Below are 19,412 nucleotides of genomic sequence, written 5' to 3' on the forward strand. Positions count from 1 at the left end.
TCCCATTGCGGAGCACAGGCTCCGGACGCTCAGGCTCAGCGGCCATGGCTCACGGGCCTAGCCGCTCCGCGGCATGTGGGATCTTCCAGACCGGGGCACGAACCTGTGTCCCCTGCATCAGCAGGTGGACGTTCAACCACTGCGCCACCAGGGAAGCCCAAGAAGACTGTTTTAAGTAAATAAAGTAGCATGCCTGGAAGCTCACTGGAATGGGAAGCAGGGCATGTTCGATGAACTGAAAGTCCAATGGAGGATTGGCTCTGGAGACACAGGCCAGGACCAGATCATAAAGCCCTTGTAACTCATGTCTGAACTTTAACCCAAGAGTAATGGGGAGTCACTAAAAGGGAAATAAGGGAGTGACATGACCAGATTTGCTTTTTAGAAGTAGAACAGAAGCTAATATAAAGTGCATTAGGAACAACACAGGAACAGGCAGTAAATTCCACATAAGAGTGCTGAGGAAGATTTTGTGAAGAAATAAAATATAAAGGATGAGTAGGATTTCTTCTCCTTCCTCCTCAAAAACAAAGCAAAGCAGTAAAAAAAAACTCTAATTGCCCAACTATCATCAATAAGTGAGTTTTTAGAAAAAGGGGTAAGAATCTGGCTACCCTCTATAATGAAAGTTTTAAGAGGATGGGACTTTTGCCTTGTTTACTACTATATGCCCAGTGCCTAGAAGAGTGCAAGCAACACATAGGCATTGATAAATATTTGTTGAATATATCAACAAAAGAACAAATCTATACCATGATAAGTTCAACCAATAGGACATATAAGGCCAAACTGAGAATAGATATAGGAGAAGCTTAGTTCTAACTGAAGGCATCTTAGGCCTCCTGGCTCCTCAGAAGTAGATCTCATGATTCAAAAGATGTGGTTAGAGGGCTTCCCTGGTGGCGTGGTGGATGGGAATCCGCCTGCCGATGCAAGGGACCCGGGTTCATGCCCCGGTCCGGGAGGATCCCACATGCCGCGGAGCGGCTGGGCCCATGAGCCATGGCCGCTGAGCCTGCGTGTCCGGAGCCTGTGCTCCGCAACAGGAGAGGCCACAGCAGTGAGAGGCCTGCGTACAGCAAAAAACAAAACAAAACAAAACAAAAGATGTGGTTAGAACTGGACAAATACATTTTACTATTTATCTATCTACTACCATCTACCTAAGTCAGTACTACATGGTAATTAAATGTTATATTTTAAAATTAAAGCAACACAGTCTGATTCTATATGTACCTCAAACCAAAGATAGATTAAAAATGTCCTCCTTATTGTGTGACTTGCAGCTGACCTAATGCCATTTTTTCCATGTGAGAAAAAAAAAAAAAAAAAAGAAAGAAAGAAAGAAAGGGAAAATGCAAGAAAGAAGAAAGCTGTCTGGTACTTAGAGTTGGAGTGAACAGCAACAAATGTCAAAAAAAATAAATACAGGGCTTCCCTGGTGGCACAGTGGTTGAGAGTCTGCCTGCCGATGCAGGGGACATGGGTTCGTGCCCCGGTCTGGTCCGGGAAGATCCCACATGCCGCGGAGCGGCTAGGCCTGTGAGCCATGGCCGCTGAGGCTGCGCGTCCGGAGCCTATGCTCCACAACGGGAGAGGCCACAACAGTGAGAGACCCACGTACCGCAAAAAAAATAAAAATAAAATAAAAATAAAAAACCAAAAATATAAATAAATACAAACCACAGAGTATTTCCTTACTTTATCTAATGTAAACTCAGATGTCCTATGATTGGACTAGAAACAGATTTTCTGACAAAAACCATTCAGATAATCATTTAGATCTTTTGAATGTCTTTAACTTTTAATTTGGAACCTTATTTGTTCTGATAATAGGTGTAAATTTCCTTACGAACAGGACTCCTCCCAGATAACTATGATATTATTGTCTAATGCTAAATATTCTACCTCTCGTCTTTTTTTCACTTTTTCAGTTATAATTCACATACCATAAAATTCACGATTTTAAAGTGTACAATTCAGTGTTTTTTTAGTATATGGTTGACACTTGAACAACGGCCACATTAGGGGCACCAACCCTCTGCGAAGTTGAAAATCTGAGTATAATTTATAGGGGGCCCTCTGCATCCACAGTTCCCCATGCTCAGATTCCTGCAGTACTGCAGTATTTACTACTGAAAAAAAACCTGTGTATAAGTGGACCCGTGCAGTTCAAACCTGTGTCGTCCGAGGGTCAACTGTATTCACAAGGGTGCACAACAATCATCACTTTCTAATTCAAGAACATCCTCATCACCCCAGCAGAAACCCCATGCCTGTTCTATCACTCCCCATCCTCCCTACTCCCATCCTTTGCAACCATTACTCTACTTTCTGGTCTTTCACTTTTAACATGACTTATTAATGCATTATTATTGTCTTTCAGGAATATAGGTAAAAAGGGAATTCAACATAGGTTGCCACAAGTACATTTTCCTCTAGAAAACAGATAAACACACATTACACTTGATTACTGAGAGCTGATTATTTACACCATATTTGATAAGTGTCCTTTCCTCTGAGTGGCTATAATCAACTAAGAAAAATAACTGCAATTTGATAATAAATACTATTGGTTAGCATGATGTATTTCAGCTTCAATTTCCTTAAATTTAAGAGTCTCATCTTTGAATCCATCTGTGCACCCATCTCCCTCCCCCAAATATGTACTGAGTAACTACTATAATCTGAGTATTGTGTTAGGCGACAAAGTTGAGAAAGGTGGAGGTAAAAAAAAAAGCTGCTGTCTCAGTACACAAGAAGCTCAACCACAGGAAACAAAAGATGGAAGAGTCAGATTGGGAAGAAAATAAGCAATAAAAACACAATGTGATAAATGTGATAATAGAAGCATGCAGAAGATATTATGGGAATACAAGGAAAGAACATATCACAGTGATTGCAGAGGAGGGATAGGTGAGGCTGGTAGTGGTCAAGTTATACTGGGCCAGGAGTAAGAAGGAATTTTCTCAGATGAACTGAGGAAGACTGGGGTTCTAGGACTGCAAGGGTAGAAAGAACAGAAAGAATAATGATAACTTCTGGGAATACCATAGTTTAGAATGGCTGGAATTGAGGGTATGAAAGATCAGGGGAGAAGGGGTGTTAGATTACACTGAGTATTATAGCTGATATTAAAGAATCTGGATTTTATCTTAAAGGAAATGAGAGGCTAATGGATAATTTTAACCAGAGAACTCAAAAGATAACTCTGGTTGTATAGTGAAGGGCTACACTGAGGGGGTTAGTAGGCCAGTTAAAAGGCAAGAGTTTTTGGATGGGAGAAGATGGGATATATTTGAGATCTTTATTTAGGATAATGACAAGATTTGGGTGTGGGGAGTGAAGGAAAATTCTTTTTTTTAATTTTTATTTTTATTGGAGTATAGCTGACTTACAGTGTTGTGTTAGTTTCAGGTGCAGAGCAAAGTGAATCTGTTATACATATACATATATCTACTCTTTTTTAGATTCTTTCCCCATATAGGCCATTACAGAGAATTGAGTAGAGTTCCCTGTGCTGTACAGTAGGTCCTTATTATCTATTTTATATATAGTAGTGTGTATATGTCAATCCCAATATTCCAATTTATCCCTCTCCCCTGCCTTACCCCCTGGTAACCAGAAGTTTGTTTTCTACACCTGTAACTCTATTTCTTTCTCGTAGGTAAGTTCATTTGTACCCTTTTTTTTTTAAGATTCTACATATAAGTAATATCATATGATATTTGTCTTTCTCTGTCTGACTTATGAAGGAAAATTCTTCCTTCACAGTCAAGCTCCTTGAAAGTATAGTCTAAGTTTATTTAATCTACTTGCTCTTCCATTCATCCTTAAATTTTTTTTAAATCAAAGCTGTCTGTTTAGTTAAATAGTCAAAGGTAGTCAATCTAAACAAACAAGCAGTCCCCCACAAAGTCCCTTTCTAAAGTCCTACCCATTACCCAGAGACAATTCTTTTAGCTTTTTCTTATGGTAATTACCTCCATACTTTTAAGCTATTAAATTGCTATTTCTTGACCTGTTAGTTTTAGATACTGTATAAATAGCTTTATACTATAGAAGGTAAGGAATGAACTCTTATACCCTCTTCCTCATCCCAATCCTCCCAATATAGTTAAATCATAATGTCATTAGATCCTCAGTATTTATGTTATTATGTAAAAATACTATATATAAGGGCTTCCCTGGTGGCGCAGTGGTTGTGCGTCTGCCTGCCGATGCAGGGGAACCGGGTTCGCGCCCCGGTCTGGGAGGATCCCACATGCCGCGGAGCGGCTGGGCCCGTGAGCCATGGCCGCTGAGCCTGCGCGTCCGGAGCCTGTGCTCCGCAACGGGAGAGGCCGCAGCAGAGGGAGGCCCGCATACCACAAAAAAAAAAAAAAAAATTATATATAATGACCCATATAGAATATTACATTTCTTTCAATTTTTAGTTTGTCATATAGTTAACATTTATTTCATAAGCCTATTTTCGATATACCCATTACTAATTAATCCCCCGCCTCTTCACTGGAAAAGCAAATCTCTCAAAATGTTCAAATGCTTCAAGTGATCTCTCAGGTGAGACATTCCTCTTGGAGTCTCAAAATTGGTTTGGGTTATCTTTCCATCCATGGTGTGAGGCACTCATGGGCACTTTTAATCTAGAAACTCATCCCTCAGTTCTTGGAAATTTTCTCATATTTTTCATTCAAGTTTTTTCTTTTTTTTTTGGAGTGGCTAATATTTACCAGGCACCACTCAAGACAGATGTGAGCAAAGAAGGGCAAAATCCCTGCTCTCAAGTAGTTTACACTGTATGAAGAAGAGAAAGATAATATGCAAATGAGCAAATAAATAGATCAGGTATTGAATGCTATAAAGAAAATTAAGCTAGTATAAAAGAATTGAAGTGATGGGTGAGGGGTGCTTTAATAGAGGGGGACAAGGAAAATGAATATCCTGAAAAGGTGACTGTTTCATGATGAACAGCAAATGCAAAAGACCTAAGTCAGGTACATTCTGTGAACATCTGAGGGATAGCGAGGAGGCTGCTTGTGGCCTCGGTAGAGTTAGCAAGGCGGACAGAGGCAGAAGAGGCCAAGGAGCAGGTCTCTGCTCTCTGCATGTGTTGTAGGCCACTGTTAAGGACCTGGGAGTTTAATAAGTGAGAAAAAAGCTTCTGGGGTTTTGGGCAGAGACGTAATATGATCTGTTAGAGGAATCATTCAGGCTGTAGCATGGAGTACAGACTGTAGGGGGACAAGGGCAGAAGAAGGGAGACTACTTAGGAGGCTATTAAAGAAGCACAAAAGAGAACTGATGATGGCTTGAACAAGGGGTAGCAGTGAAAATGGTCAGATTCAGGACACATTTCAAAAGGAGCAGCCAGACAGCAAGGCTGCTAACAGATTGAATGTGGGATATAAGAGGACAAGAGGAATCAAGGTTTTTGATTTGAGCAATGGGAAGAACTGAGATTGGGAAGACTAACAAGAGGTTTAGAGGTAGAAAATCAAGAGTTCAGTTCTAGAAATGACTGTGAGACAGAGTAGAAACATGAAATCAGCACTTGGAGTCTGGAGTTTGTGGAAAAGTCTGTGCTGGATAAAAGACAGGAACCACAAATTGTCAGTCAGCAGGGCAGCATCAATTGTTCCTCTCCAATGGGAGTCATGGCAACAGTCTATGTAGCCATCTGGCGGTATCTTCTCTCCAGATGACAGCTCAGGTGTGAAAAGACAACACTCCCAAGAGGCACTGGAAGAGGTCGTTTTGGCTTAGAAACCTCAAGCCCCATTCGAGCCATTATCTCTTGAAACAGCCCTCTGGGCATAGTTTCCAGGATCCCTGCAAGGAACACACACACCCAGGTACAAGAGTCACCACATTCAGGGAAACCTATAGTATGGCACCCCTAATGAGTATTTATACTTCATTTATAGTTCTCCCCAATCCATATAGAATTTACCAATCAGGGTCATTTTTATCGTAAGTAATACTGCCTTGAACCTTAGTTGGTATTTTACCCTTATTAGGTCACCAGGGAACTGAGCTACATAGTTAACAGGATTGAAATTCTCCTGAAGGGGAAAGAAAGGTTTTGTTAACCGTTTACTCACAGGGCTATTATGAGCTGCTATAAATGTTCCTTACGTGAGTAGACAGATACATAAGCATTTCTGTGGGGTAAGTATCTGGAAGTGAAAAGGCTGTATTATATACTATGCCTCAGTTCCGCTTTAGGAAGTAATACCCAACAGCTTTCAAAGTAGTTACACTAATTTACATTATCACCATCAGTATTTGAAAACTCCCTTATTCTATTATATGTGCTGCTGAAGTGATCACGAAAGCTCCCTTATTTTATATTCACAGTAATGCTTGATATTAACACTGTTGGTCTTTCGAATTTTAGCAATTCTAATGGTGAATGTAGATACTAGTATCTCACTCAGGTTTTAACTTCCATTTCCCTGATTATTAATGAGGATAAGCACCTTTCCATTTATTTGTAGATCATTCAAGTATCATCTTTAAGACATGGATGTTCAAGTATCTTACCCATTTTTCTTTTCTTTCTTTTCTTTCTTTTTTTTTTTCTAATTAAGGGCTTATCTTACATTTGTCCATCCAGTAGTTATATTGTATCTTAAGGAACAATGTCTATTTTTTAAAAATTCAATTTATTTAAACTAAAACAACAACAAAAACCAGCTCACCCATTTCTCCCACCTCTGGCAGCCACCAATCTGTTCTCTGTATCTATGAGCTTGGTGCTGTTTTTTTTTGTTTTTTTTTGCTTTATTTTTAAGATTCCACATAAAAGAAAGATCGTATAGTATATATCTTTGTCTGACTTATTTCAATAGCATAATGCCCTCGAGGTCCATACATGTTGTTTCAAGTGGCAAGATTTCCTTCCTTTTATGGCTGAATAATGTTCCACTGTGTGTGTGTATGTATGTATATGTATACACACATTTTCTTAACCATTTAACACTTATATTGTTTCCATATCTTGGCTATTGTAAATAATGCTGCAATGAACATGAGGGTGCACATACCTTTTTGAGTTAGTGTTTTCATTATCTTCTGATAAATACCCAGAAGCAGATCACATGGTAGTTCTATTTTTAACTTTTTGAGGAACCTCCACACTGCAGTGGCTGTACCAATTTGCATTCCCACCAATAGTACACAAACGTTCCCTTTTCTCCACCTCCTCACCAATACTTGTTAGTTCTAGTCCTTTTGATGATAGCCGTTCTAACGGTTTTGTGGTGACATCTCATGATTTGGTTTCTCTGATGATTATCTTTTCATGTACCTATTGGCCATCTGTATGTCTTTTTTGGAAAAGTGTTTATACAAATCTTCTGTTCATTCTTTAATTGGGTTTTTTTGTTTGTTTGTTTTTGCTATTGAGTTGTATGAGTTCTTTATACATTTTGGATGTAAGCCCCTTATCTGATATTTGATTTGCAAATATTTTCTCCCATTCAGTAGGTTGCCTTTTCATTTTCTTGGTGGTTTCCTTTGCTGTGCAGAAGCTTTTTAGTCTGATATAGCCTCACCTTATTTTTGCTTTTGCTTTTGGTGTCACATTCAAAAAACCATCACCAAGACCTATGTGAAAGAGCTTACCGCCTCTTTTTTTTGAGGAGTTTTATGGTCTCAGGTCTTGAGTTAATTTTTGTGTCTGGTGTAAGGCAGTGGTCTACTTTTCTCAATACCATTTACTGAAGAGACTGTTCTTTTCCCCACTACATATTCTTGGCTCCTTTGCTGTAAACTCACTGACATATATGCATGGGTTTATTTCTGGGATCTATATTCTGTTCCACTGATCTATGTGTCTATTTTTATGCCAATACCATATTGTTTTAATTACTATAGCTTTGTAATATAGTTTGAAATCAGGGCGTGTGATGCCTTCAGCTTCGTTCTTCTTTCTCACAATTGCTTTGGCTATCTGGGGTCTTTTATGGTTCCAAACAAATTTTAGGATTGTTTGTTCTATTTCTGTGAAAAATGTCATTGGAATTTTCATAGGAATTGCACAGAATCTGTATATTGCTTTGAGTAGTATGAACATTTTAACAATACTAATTCTACCAACCCATGAGCATGGACTATCTTTTGATTTATTTACGTCTTCTTCAGTTTCTTTCAGTAATGTCTTGTAGTTTTCAATATACAGGTCATCTTTCACCTCCTTGATTAAATTTATCTTCTCCATATTTCTATTCTGTTGTCTTTTTTTTCTTTCTTTTTTTAAAATTTATTTTATCTATTTTATTTTTGGCTGCGTTGGGTCTTTGTTGTTGCGCACGGGCTTTCTCTAGTTGCGGTGAGCAGAGGCTACTCTTTGTTGCGGTGTGCGGTCTTCTCACTGCAGTGGCTTCTCTTGTTGCGGAGTACGGGCTCTAGGTGTGCGGGCTTCAGTAGTTGTGGCTCGCAGGCTCTAGAGCACAAGCTCAGTAGCTGTGGCGCACAGGCTTAGTTGCTCCACAGCATGTGGGATCTTCCCAGACCAGGGCTCAAACCCGTGTCCCCTGCATTGACAGGGGGATTCTTTTCTTTTTTTTAATAGTTAAGACTTTTTAATATTTATTTTATTTATTATCTTTTATTTTTGGCTACCTTGGGTCTTCATTACTGTAAGCAGGCCTTCTCCAGTTGTGGCGAGCAGGGGCCACTCCTCGCTGGGGTGGACAGCCCTCTCACTGTGGTGGCCCCTCCTGCCGTGGAGCATGGGCTCCAGACACGCAGGCTCAGTAGTTGTGGCTCACGGGCTCTAGAAAGCAGGCTCAGCAGTTGCGGCACACGGGCCCAGCTGCTCTGCAGCATGTGGGATCTTCCCGGACCAGGGCTCGAACCCGTGTCCCCCTGCGCTGGCAGGCGGATTCTTAACCACTGCGCCACCCGGGAAGCCCTGTTGTCTTTTCTTTATTGCTTTGTAAGAATTCTTCATATATTCTGCACATGCTGTCAGATAAGGATTAAAATATTTTTTCCTTCTCTATGGCCTGCCTTTTCACTCTTAATACTATATTTAATGAAACAAACTTTAATATAATCTGATTTATCAATCTTTTGCTTTTGCTTACTGCTTTTTGTTTCCCATTTATTAAACCTTTGCTTATCCCACATAGTCTCTATGTTATCTTCTAGAAGTTTTATTATTACAATTTTCACCTTTAGATCTATAATGCATCTAGAATAGATTCCTGTGAATGGTGTACAGTAAGGATTAAGATTTTTTTATCGAGTGTCTATCTATATATGAGTCTGTTTCTGGACTCATTCTGTTTCATTGGTCTACTTGTTGATTCCTGTGCCTCTGCCACACTGCCTTAATTATTGCTACTTTAAGTCTTCAATCAGGTGGTGAAATTCTCTCTGCTTGGTTCTCTTCAAGACTTTTGGCTATTATTGGTCAAAACTGTGTTCCCATGTAAATTTTAGAATCAGCTTACTATTTTTTGTAACAACAAAAATGGGATCGTACAGAATCTGTAATTTGGTGAGAGCTGACGTCTTTATAATATTGAGTCTTCCAACTCACTAGCATAGTATATATTAATATATCTCTTCATTTATTTAGGTCTTCAAATTTCTCTGAATAATATTTTATAGTTATCTGTAGAGATGTCTTACATACTTTTGTTAGATTTGTTAGATTTATTCTTATGTATTTGATGCTTTATATGCTATTTTAAATAGTGTTACTTTTAAATTCACTTTAGGGCTTCCCTGGTGGCACAGTGGTTAAGAATCCACCTGCCAATGCAGGGGACACGGGTTTGAGCCCTGGTCTGGGAAGATCCCACATGCCGCGGACCAACTAAGCCTGTGAGCCACAACTACTGAGCCTGCACTCTAGAGCCCGCGTGTCACAACTACTGAAGTCCATGCACCTAGAGCCTGTGCTCCGCAACGAGAGAAGCCACGGCAATGAGAAACCCGTGCGCTGCAACGAAGAGTAGCTCCTGCTTGCCGCAACTACAGAAAGCCCACGCACAGCAAGGAAGACCCAACACAGTCATAAATAAATAAATAAATAAATTTATAAAAATAAAAATAAAATAAAATAAAAACTTTAATGGGAAAAATTATAATGCATTCCATCCCAACCCAAGTGTATTAGTTTGGTAGGGCTGCTGTAACAAAATACCATAAACTGGGTGGCTTACACAACAAAAATTTATTTGCTCATGAATGTGGAGGGTAGAAGTCAGGTAAGGTGTCAGTAGTACCAATTTCTTCTGAGGGCTCTCATCTTGACTTGTAAATGTCCATCTTCTCCTGTGTCTGTGCCCTAATCTCTCTTTATTAGGACATCAATCCTTCCATTTTCTGTATACTATTTGTTCCCATTTTCAGCGGTGTAATATCCTTTGGAGATCAGCTTCTTTCTCCACCCCTTTGGAGCTTCTTTCTGGGCTTCCTCTCTGTCAGATTCAGTCTATTAATAGATTTTTGAGGATTTTTTTCCTAATGTTTTGCTTAATAAATAATGCCATAATAATGCCATAACAAATATCATTTTAAGTTGACTGCTTTATAAAGAAGTTTTTCTTATTTATATTCCTATCCATAGGCTAGAGCAGATTTTAGCAAACTTTTCCCGCAAGGGCCAGAAAATAAATTTTTTAGGCTTTCAGGAAACTATAGTCACTGATGCAACTACTCAACCTTGCCATTATAACATGGAAAGCAGCTACAGTATATAACTGAATGAGTGTGGCTGTGTTCCAATAAAACTTAATGTGTAAAATCAGGCAGTGGTCTGGATTTGGCCAATGGGTAGCCATTGACTGGTGGGCTAGAGAATGCTTAAATCTCCATATGCTTGTCAATACTGTATATTTATCAAATTTTTAATATTTGTTAATCAGATGGATAAAAACAGTGCACTCATTTTTCTTTTAATTTTCACACTTTATGAAAGAATCGAAATTTTTGTTGTTTACTGGACATCTTTTTCTCTCCTGTGAATAGTCTATTTATGTCTGTTTTCTATGTTTATTAACAGCACTAATTCTGTTAAAGAATGTAGTCCTTTTCATCTGCACTGCAAATATTTTTTCATAATTTACATAACATTTTTGAGAAAAAACCCTCAAATCTCTTTTTTGAGTTTTTTTTAAAGATTTTTTTTTTTTTGATGTGGACCATTTTTAAAGTCGTTATTGAATTCGTTACAATATTGCTCTGTTTTATGTTTTATGCTTTGGTTTTTTTGGCCACGAGGCATGTGGGATCTTAGCTCCCAACCAGGGATTGAACCTGCACCCCCCGCATTGGAAGGTGAAGTCTTTACCACCAGGGGAGTCCCCTTTTCTGAGTTTTTAATGCAATCAGATTTATAAATCTTTTTTTTTCTTTAAATATTTTTTGAGGTTGTATCATGTTTTAAAAACCCTACCCTCTGTTCCTGTTTTCTTCTACTACTCTTGTGGTTTTATTTTTACTTTAAATCTCTGACCTATCTAGACCTTCTTTAGAATAAGTAGTCAACTTAGGCAGCCAACCTGCTTCTCTATTCTTGCAGTCTCCCATTCAAACTATCAAATAATGTGGACACAGAGTGATTTCAGATATATAACTACTCCTCTTTTAAGACACAACTCAAGTATCATCTCCACTGTTAAGTGTTTCCTGACATCAACCCAACCGGGCAAAATTCACCCTTGGGTCCCCACTGTACTCTTACAAGTTTCTGCCGAAGCACCTGGTACTTTTTGCACAGATTTGATTTCACGTCACTCTCCTTTTAATGTCAGACTGTATATAATATGGGGAGATATATAGGCACTGTATGTGTTACGAATATACATATGACACATATATATGACACTGAATGTATTAATCGTAGTTATCTCTGGAGTTCTTATCTGCTAACTCTAATATATGTCTCTATCTTCAAGGTGCTTATTTGTGTGTCTTTAGTTTCTACCACAGTGTTTGGCACACAGTAGATGACTGTGTATGATGACTAAATGAAACAACTTTAAAATACAAAACTCTACAATTGTAAGCCTGACATGCAAAGAAACAATTTCATATGGTAGCTGTAACTGAAGAAAAATTTAAACTTAAGTATGTAAATATTATTTGGCAGAGCCTACTGATTTCGACAACAGAGGAGTATTTGTAGATTTACCATGGCCCTTAAATAAGGTTAATCATCCTCTTGTTAAGATTAAGTGAATTTAAGAAAACATTATGCTTCCCAGAACAACAGGAAAAGCATCCCAATATCTGTCATCATATGTATAAAGCACATAAGGTGAATTACGGAAAATCCATACTTACATGATTGCAGTCTGAAGAAATTTCATTTTCAGGCTAAAAGGAAAAAAAAGAAGAGATGATGTTAAAAAAAATATCCTCTCAAGTTTTCAAACATCACCAAAATAAACTCAAAACAAGAAATCTGAATATTCACCTGAATATAATACTTCAATATGAGGAGTAAAATGGGGCTTATACATCTTTTAGATTGCTGAGGAGAAATATACCAGAAAAGGATGAGACACAGTCCCTTCCCAATCAATGGTACAATATGGAAATTGGGAAAATGGAAAAGGATGTACTAAAGACATAAAGCAACAATGACAGAAGGATCCTTACACGATACTTCATAATTCTGAAAGCTAAAGAGGATCAGGCACAATACAGTTGCCCTCGCTTTAAAGAAAGTTAGATATCTGGAAAAAAGAAGGCTTATTAAAGAGGGCAAAAAAGGTCCGACAACGATTTAAAAATTAGTCTCACATGTCACCATTAGGGGAAGTGAGGTGGTGGGTACATGGGGCCTCTACGTCTATGTTTGTAACTTCTTATGAGTCTATAATCTTGCAGGTCTATGATTAAAAATACAAAGTTTAAAAAAACAAATTATTTATATATTCCCATGAATACATTTGCTCATAAAGCCAGGTACATATAACAGAGATAAAATGAACTTTCAATTCTGTGGCAAAAAAGTAGACTAGGTTATGCCTTATACTGCATAGCTTTGCCATACACTCCTCCTTTAATTTCCTTGTTCATACCGTTAAAGGAGATACAATTGTCATAAGGCACGCCATAATAAAGCACTATTTCCTTTGAGATTCCATAGTACTCTAACCTGCTCAAACGAAGTAAATTGTGTCCCCTCTATGAAATATTCCCGACATAGGTTGTAAAAGATGCCACTTTCAAAATAAAAAGATTCTCCCTATTCAAGGATAGAAATAAGGCAATACAGAAAACAGTAAATATTAACAAATTAAGCAGACACACCTAGCATCACTTTAGGAAGAAAAAGGTTTCTAGGGAACTATTCATTCCACTACATTATTTGGCAGGCATTAATTCTACTGTACAAACTCATTTTTGTACTTACTTATAAAATATTATATTAAAATTGACTTTAATTAGATTGCTAGGCAATCGTGAGATTATAACACACCACTTCTGAACTTTCTCCTTCCTTGTCTAACTAAGAATAGATATTTTAATGTCTTTCTGAGGTGTCTTTCTAAATCTCAGAAATCAGCCTCCATACTATGAGTTAATCTAGCTTAACTCTGTTCCCTTCACTGAAATTCCAAGTGCTTAACTTATAGCCCTTAACAGTTTATTTGCAAGAATACTTTATTTTGTATAGGCAGTTTTCTACCTTATCCCCTTTTAATCTATCCTTTCAATTTTTTCCAATCAATCAGTAATTCTAGCTCTTTCTCAAAGCACAGATGGCAATTAATACCATTAGCATCTCTACTTGTGTTCATTTCTATTAAATGATAACTTTGGATTAAAGGGGCATTCTTGAAAGAAATTCAGAGCATTGGAGAATTTTCAGAGTAAAGTAGTCAAAGAAGATTTAAGTTACCCATGGAAAAAAAGCATTGCCACGTCTACAGTCCCTAGGACTTATATCAGCAAATTAATGATTGCTTTAACATCTTACTTTCCTACAGGGATAGAATGGATTATTTCCCCCAGTTTTCTACTCTTCTTTAATAGGATTTGATATCCAGATCCTTTGCCCTGTAACTCTGCATAGCCTCCTGCTGTGGAATGAGTATATACCCTGCTCCACTGACGTTAGGTTAGGCCACTGACTTGCTCTGGCCAATGGGATTTTAGCAGGCATAATATGAGAAGAGGCTTTAAATGTGCTTGGGCGGTTTGGCTTGTACTCGCGCACTCCTGACATTCCCGATGCGAACAACATGTACAGAGAGCTGCTAGTACAAGGAAAAGGAGAGACACGTGGAGCAGACCTAAACCTAACCCGTAGCCCAGAGCACAGCCACCTCAACTGACCTGCGCAGCCATGAGCGAGAAGAATAAATATTTGTCATTATAAGCCCTTGAAATTTTGAGGGTGTTTGTAATGAAGAAAAAAATGACTAATAAGCCCATCAGGCAAAAGAAATAAGAAAAATATCAAAACCTTTAAGTTGTAATTGGTAACTGCAATGGTTTAATTTAGTGAATTATATTAGTAAGTACAGAATACTGCACCTTTTATGAAGGAATGACACAGTCCACAGAGACATAAGTGAACTGCAAATGTGGAGGTCAGTGTTTGGTTTTCATCTCTCTCGCTGTATCAATTTGCAATTGACAATAAACTGGCTTATTTTTTTTCTTTCTAGATTTAGTTTTTCTATCCACAAAGAGAAGACAAGGTTATGATGTTAAGCCACTGAGATTCACTGAACTGAACAGCTATAAAGAATTTCTAAGTGTAATTACGAATAATTACTCTTATAAATTTAAAAGAGCCTTTAGAATCAAAGGACAAAGTAGTGGTTCAGAGCTTGCAGAATATAAAATATAAAGTAGTATACCCAAACAGTGGGAACATGAATAATGCCAGCACAAACTAACTTTAGAGAAAGTATAAAGAGAAAATGCTATGGTTTGGCACTCAGCCATTTGATAAGAAACTAAAAGACAGACATTTCAAGGAACAAAAACAAACACGGGTGCTGACACAGGTCTGGTTCTGAGCCTACACCATGGCCATGAGGTCCCAATCAAGTCACTACATCAGACACATCTATTTCTGCAAATCTGTAAATGCAGATAGGCTTGATGATCCTTAATCTTAGAATACGAATAGTATGAGGACTAACACCAGAACTACTAAGGTAAAAAAAGGCTGAGGGTTTTTTCCTTTTATTAACAATCAGTGAAATACTACTCTGAAATGATCCAAAGAAATCAATCAACAAGTAAATACTGAACAATTATGAAGTACCCAAAACTGTGCTAGGCATTGTTGTGGGATACAGAAGAAAGGTAAGACACAAACTGTCCCTAACCTCAGGTAGTTTACAATCCAGTTATAGAAATAAAATGGTGAAGTCAAGCAAGTAAGCAAGAGCAGGGACTTGAGCTAGGCCTGAAGGTTTAGACAGAAGAATGATTTCCAAAGGGGATGCAAGTTAGATGATCCCCTGGGGCTCAGGAAGAAAATAATGGTACCTCTCTTTTTTGAAAAGTTCATGTTTTAATTTATACTTTAATGTTTTTATAATATATGTTAGAATAATTAATATTTTATGAATATATATCTACTAGAGTATGCTTAATAATTTTTTCAAATGATAAGAAGAACATGATCAAGATAGAAAACTGAGAGTTGAAACCTTTCTTCTCACCAGTTTAGGAGTCCTACCCCCCTACCTACCCCTTCAAATCAGAGGCAAAGTGAAGGTTCCTAGCTGTGGAAGCAGTAAATTAGAAGCTAAGCTTTGCCACATTATTAGCTGCTCTCTATTACTCTGGAGATAGAAATTTGGACTTTGAAAAGACTCTTACATCAAGTGTTTCCTCTTTGGAATTAAAATAATTGTCCTCTTAACAATGGAAAACTGGGAGGAGAAAAATTTATGAAAAGCCTCACAAATAACTTTCCGTTAAATTAATGATCAAATTTTGGAAAAGAGACTGCTGAAGTTACATATATTAATATCAAAAAAGAAATGATTATGAATAGAGGAAAGAGAAAAAGAAGAAAATGTGAAGCATCCCCCCAACCAAACACAGCAGTGACTAAAATAGAGAAGGAACTCAGTTAATGCTGAATGAATGATGCAGCAATAGCACTATAGGAGAGACAAGCCCTGAGTACTTGGAGACACCTGCCTGACTCCAATAAAGAATCTGATGCGTGTAGCAGAAAACAGCAGAAGTTGTCAACCAATTGAGCTAGGTGCTACATTTATTTCCTACAACATGACGGACTGCAAGAAAAATGGTATTGGATCCAATTTACAGATAAAGATATTGAAATACAGAGAAACCAAGTCATGTAACCAAAGGTACATTGCTAGGAGACAACAAAACTGGAATTTACCTAATGATAGTAAATGACAACCATGCTTATTGTGATGCTTTCACCTTGATACTCCCGAAAAAGAGCCAGTAGGTCAGGGTGAGCACAATGATGGGGGGCCTTTGGGAGGTACAAGAAAAAGAAAGGTAGACAGGGACTTCGTGGGGTCCAGAGGTTAAGACTCTGAGCTCCCAATGCAGGGGGCATGGGTTCGATCCCTGGTTAGGGGACTAAGATCCCACATGCCATGCCAATTACAAACAAACAAACAGGGGCGGAGTCAAGATGGCGTAGTAGGGGGACGCAGAATTCACGTCTCCACACAACTAGGGCACCTACCAGGCACTGGTGGGGGACCACGGACACCTAAGGGGATGGGAGGAACCCCTAGTGACTGGGTAGGACGTGGGGTGAGGGGGTAGTGAAGGGGGAGGAGAAGCGGAGGCGAGATGGGACTGGCGCCCCGAGGGGTGGCTGTGGGAGGGGAAGGGATCCCACGCCCGAAGGGGGAAATTGGGGAACCACTGGGAGGGCAGAGGATCAAAAGGGAGTGTGGCCAGGTTTAACATGCCCACTTGGGCCCCTGGGAGCCTGCTGAGAACCCAGGCCTGATCCTCTGCCCACAGAGGCCCCCTCCAGCTGCACAGGTCCTGAGGGAGTGGGAGGAAGGCAAGGCGGAGCAAAAGTAAAGGCCAGACCTCCAGGACCGGCACCCCTGAGGGGTGGCTGGGGGAGGTGATGAGTTCCTACACCAAGCGGTACCCACCCCCGTTAGGGGGGGAGAACCTGGGAGAGGAGGTGGGGGAGGGGTGCGGAAGAACGGAAGGGAACGTGGCCAATGCGTTCCCTGTCCACTTAGGCCCCGGGAAGACTGTTGGGCTCCCGGGCCTAATCCTCTGTCCTTGGAGCCTCCCTCCTGCGCACAGAGCCCAAGCCCTGCCCCTACACCCCCACCCAGGGCGCCACCTCTACACTGGGAGACCCCTTCCAACGAGCTGGGCCTAAACCCCACCCACACACCCTCACTCAGGGCCCTACCTCCAAACTCTGGAACCCCACACTCCAGACGACCTCCTTTGGATGTGCTGCCTCTCCCCTTCCCCAGGTTCTAAGCAGAGGCCCCACCCCACGCTTGAACGTGCCCGCCTAGGCCCCAGCCTAGGCCCCACCCCACGCTCAAACATCACCCCCCCACCTGCCTAGGTCCCGCCCCACCCAAAACCCCACCCCTGCCTAAGTTCCACCTGCTCCTAAACTCCTAATAAATCTTTTATTTTTCTAATTTTATTTTATTTTTTATACTTTGTTAGTGCTCTCTCCTTTTGGCTTGTTGCGCTCCCCTCTTTCTTTTCTTTTTTCTGCTGTGGTTTTATTTTACCTTACTGCAGTTGTTTCAGTTATAGTTTTATTTTTCCTAATATATTTTTTATCTTTCTAATTTTATTTTGTATCTTATTCTTTGATATTGTACAGCTCTTTTTTTTCTTTCTTTCTTCGTTTTTTTTTTTTTCTTTCACCACGCCACGAAACTTGCGGGATCTTGGTTCCCAGGCCAGAGGTCGTGCGTGAGCTCCTGTGGTGGGAGCCCCGAGTCCAAACCACTGGACTAAGAGAGAACCTCAGACCCCAGGGGATATCAACTGGAGTGAGGCCTCCGGGAGGTCCTCATCTCAGCACCGAGATCCAGCTCTATCTAACTGCCTGCAAACTGCAATGCTGGACATCTCAGGCCAAACAACCAAGAAGACAGGACTACAGCACCACCCATCAAAAAAAAAAAAATGAAATGACAAAAAAATATGTTACAGACGAAGGAGCAAGGTAAAAACCTACAAGACCAAATAAATGAAGACGAACTAGGTAACCTACCTGAAAAAGAATGCAGAGTAATGATAGTAAAGATGATCCAAAATCTCGGAAACAGAATGGAGAAAATACAAGAAACATTTAACAAGGATCTGGAAGAACTAAAGAGCAAACAAACAGTGATGAACAACACAATTACTGAAATTAAAAATACTCTAGAAGGAATCAATAGCAGAATAAATGAGGCAGAAGGACAGATAAGTAAGCTGGAAGATAAAATGGTGGAAATAACTGCCAGGGAGCAGAATAAAGAAAAAAGAATGAAAAGAATTGAGGACAGCCTCAGAGACCTCTGGGACAACATTAAATGCACCAACATTCGAATTATAGGGGTCCCAGAAGTAGACAAGAAAAAGAAAGGGTCTGAGAAAATATTTGAAGAGATTATAGTTGAAAACTTCCTTAACATGGGAAAGGAAATAGTGAAGTCCAGGAAGCACAGGGACTACCATACAGGATAAACCCAAAGAGAAACATGCAGAGACACATATTAATCAAACTATCAAAAATTAAATACAACAGGCTTCCCTGGTGGCTCAGTGGTTAAGAATCCGCCTGTCAATGCAGGGGACATGGGTTCAAGCCCTGGTCTGGGAAGATCCAACATGACGCAAAGCAACTAAGCCCATATGCCACAACTACTGAGCCTGCACTCTAGAGCCCACGGGCCACAACTACTGAAGCCCGCATGCCTAGAGCCCGAGTTCGGCAACAAGAGAGGCCACTGCAACGAGAAGCCCGTGCACTGCAACGAAGAGTAGCCCCCGCTCACCGCAAATAGAGAAAGCCCGCGTGCAGCAACGAAGACCCAACACAGCCAAAAATAAATAAATAAGATAAATATATTTTAAAAATTAAATACAAAGAAAAAACAAGACACCACTTCAGACCTAGGGACACATACAGGCTGAAAGTGAGGGGATGGAAAAAGATTCCATGCAAATGGAAATCAAAAGAAAGCTGGAGGGCTTCCCTGGTGGCGCAGTGGTTGAGAGTCCGCCTGCCGATGCAGGGGACACGGGTTCGTGCCCCGGTCCGGGAGGATCCCACGTGCCGCGGAGTGGCTGGGCCCGTGAGCCATGGCCGCCGGGCCTGCGCGTCCGGAGACTGCTCTGCAGCGGGGGAGGCCACAGCAGTGAGAGGGCCGCGTACAGCAAAAAAAAAAAAAAAAAGAAAACTGGAGTAGCAATTCTCATATCAGACAAAATAGACT

The 19,412-nt window shown here is 39.9% G+C and overlaps 1 protein-coding gene across 2 annotated transcripts in view; it reads right to left on the minus strand.

Annotated features, from left to right (window-relative positions):
- GLG1 (golgi glycoprotein 1) overlaps window positions 1–19,412 on the minus strand; it is a 161,119-nt gene that overhangs the window by 55,589 nt on the left and 86,118 nt on the right. For both annotated transcript variants that reach the window (XM_007102258.4, XM_007102257.4), the window contains exon 2: window positions 12,307–12,339. In XM_007102258.4, coding sequence (XP_007102320.2) covers window positions 12,307–12,339 — 33 coding nt within the window. The remainder of the gene's footprint in view (window positions 1–12,306; window positions 12,340–19,412) is intronic.

Source organism: Physeter macrocephalus, chromosome 17, assembly GCF_002837175.3.
Source record: "Physeter macrocephalus isolate SW-GA chromosome 17, ASM283717v5, whole genome shotgun sequence".
NCBI lineage: Eukaryota > Metazoa > Chordata > Mammalia > Artiodactyla > Physeteridae > Physeter > Physeter macrocephalus.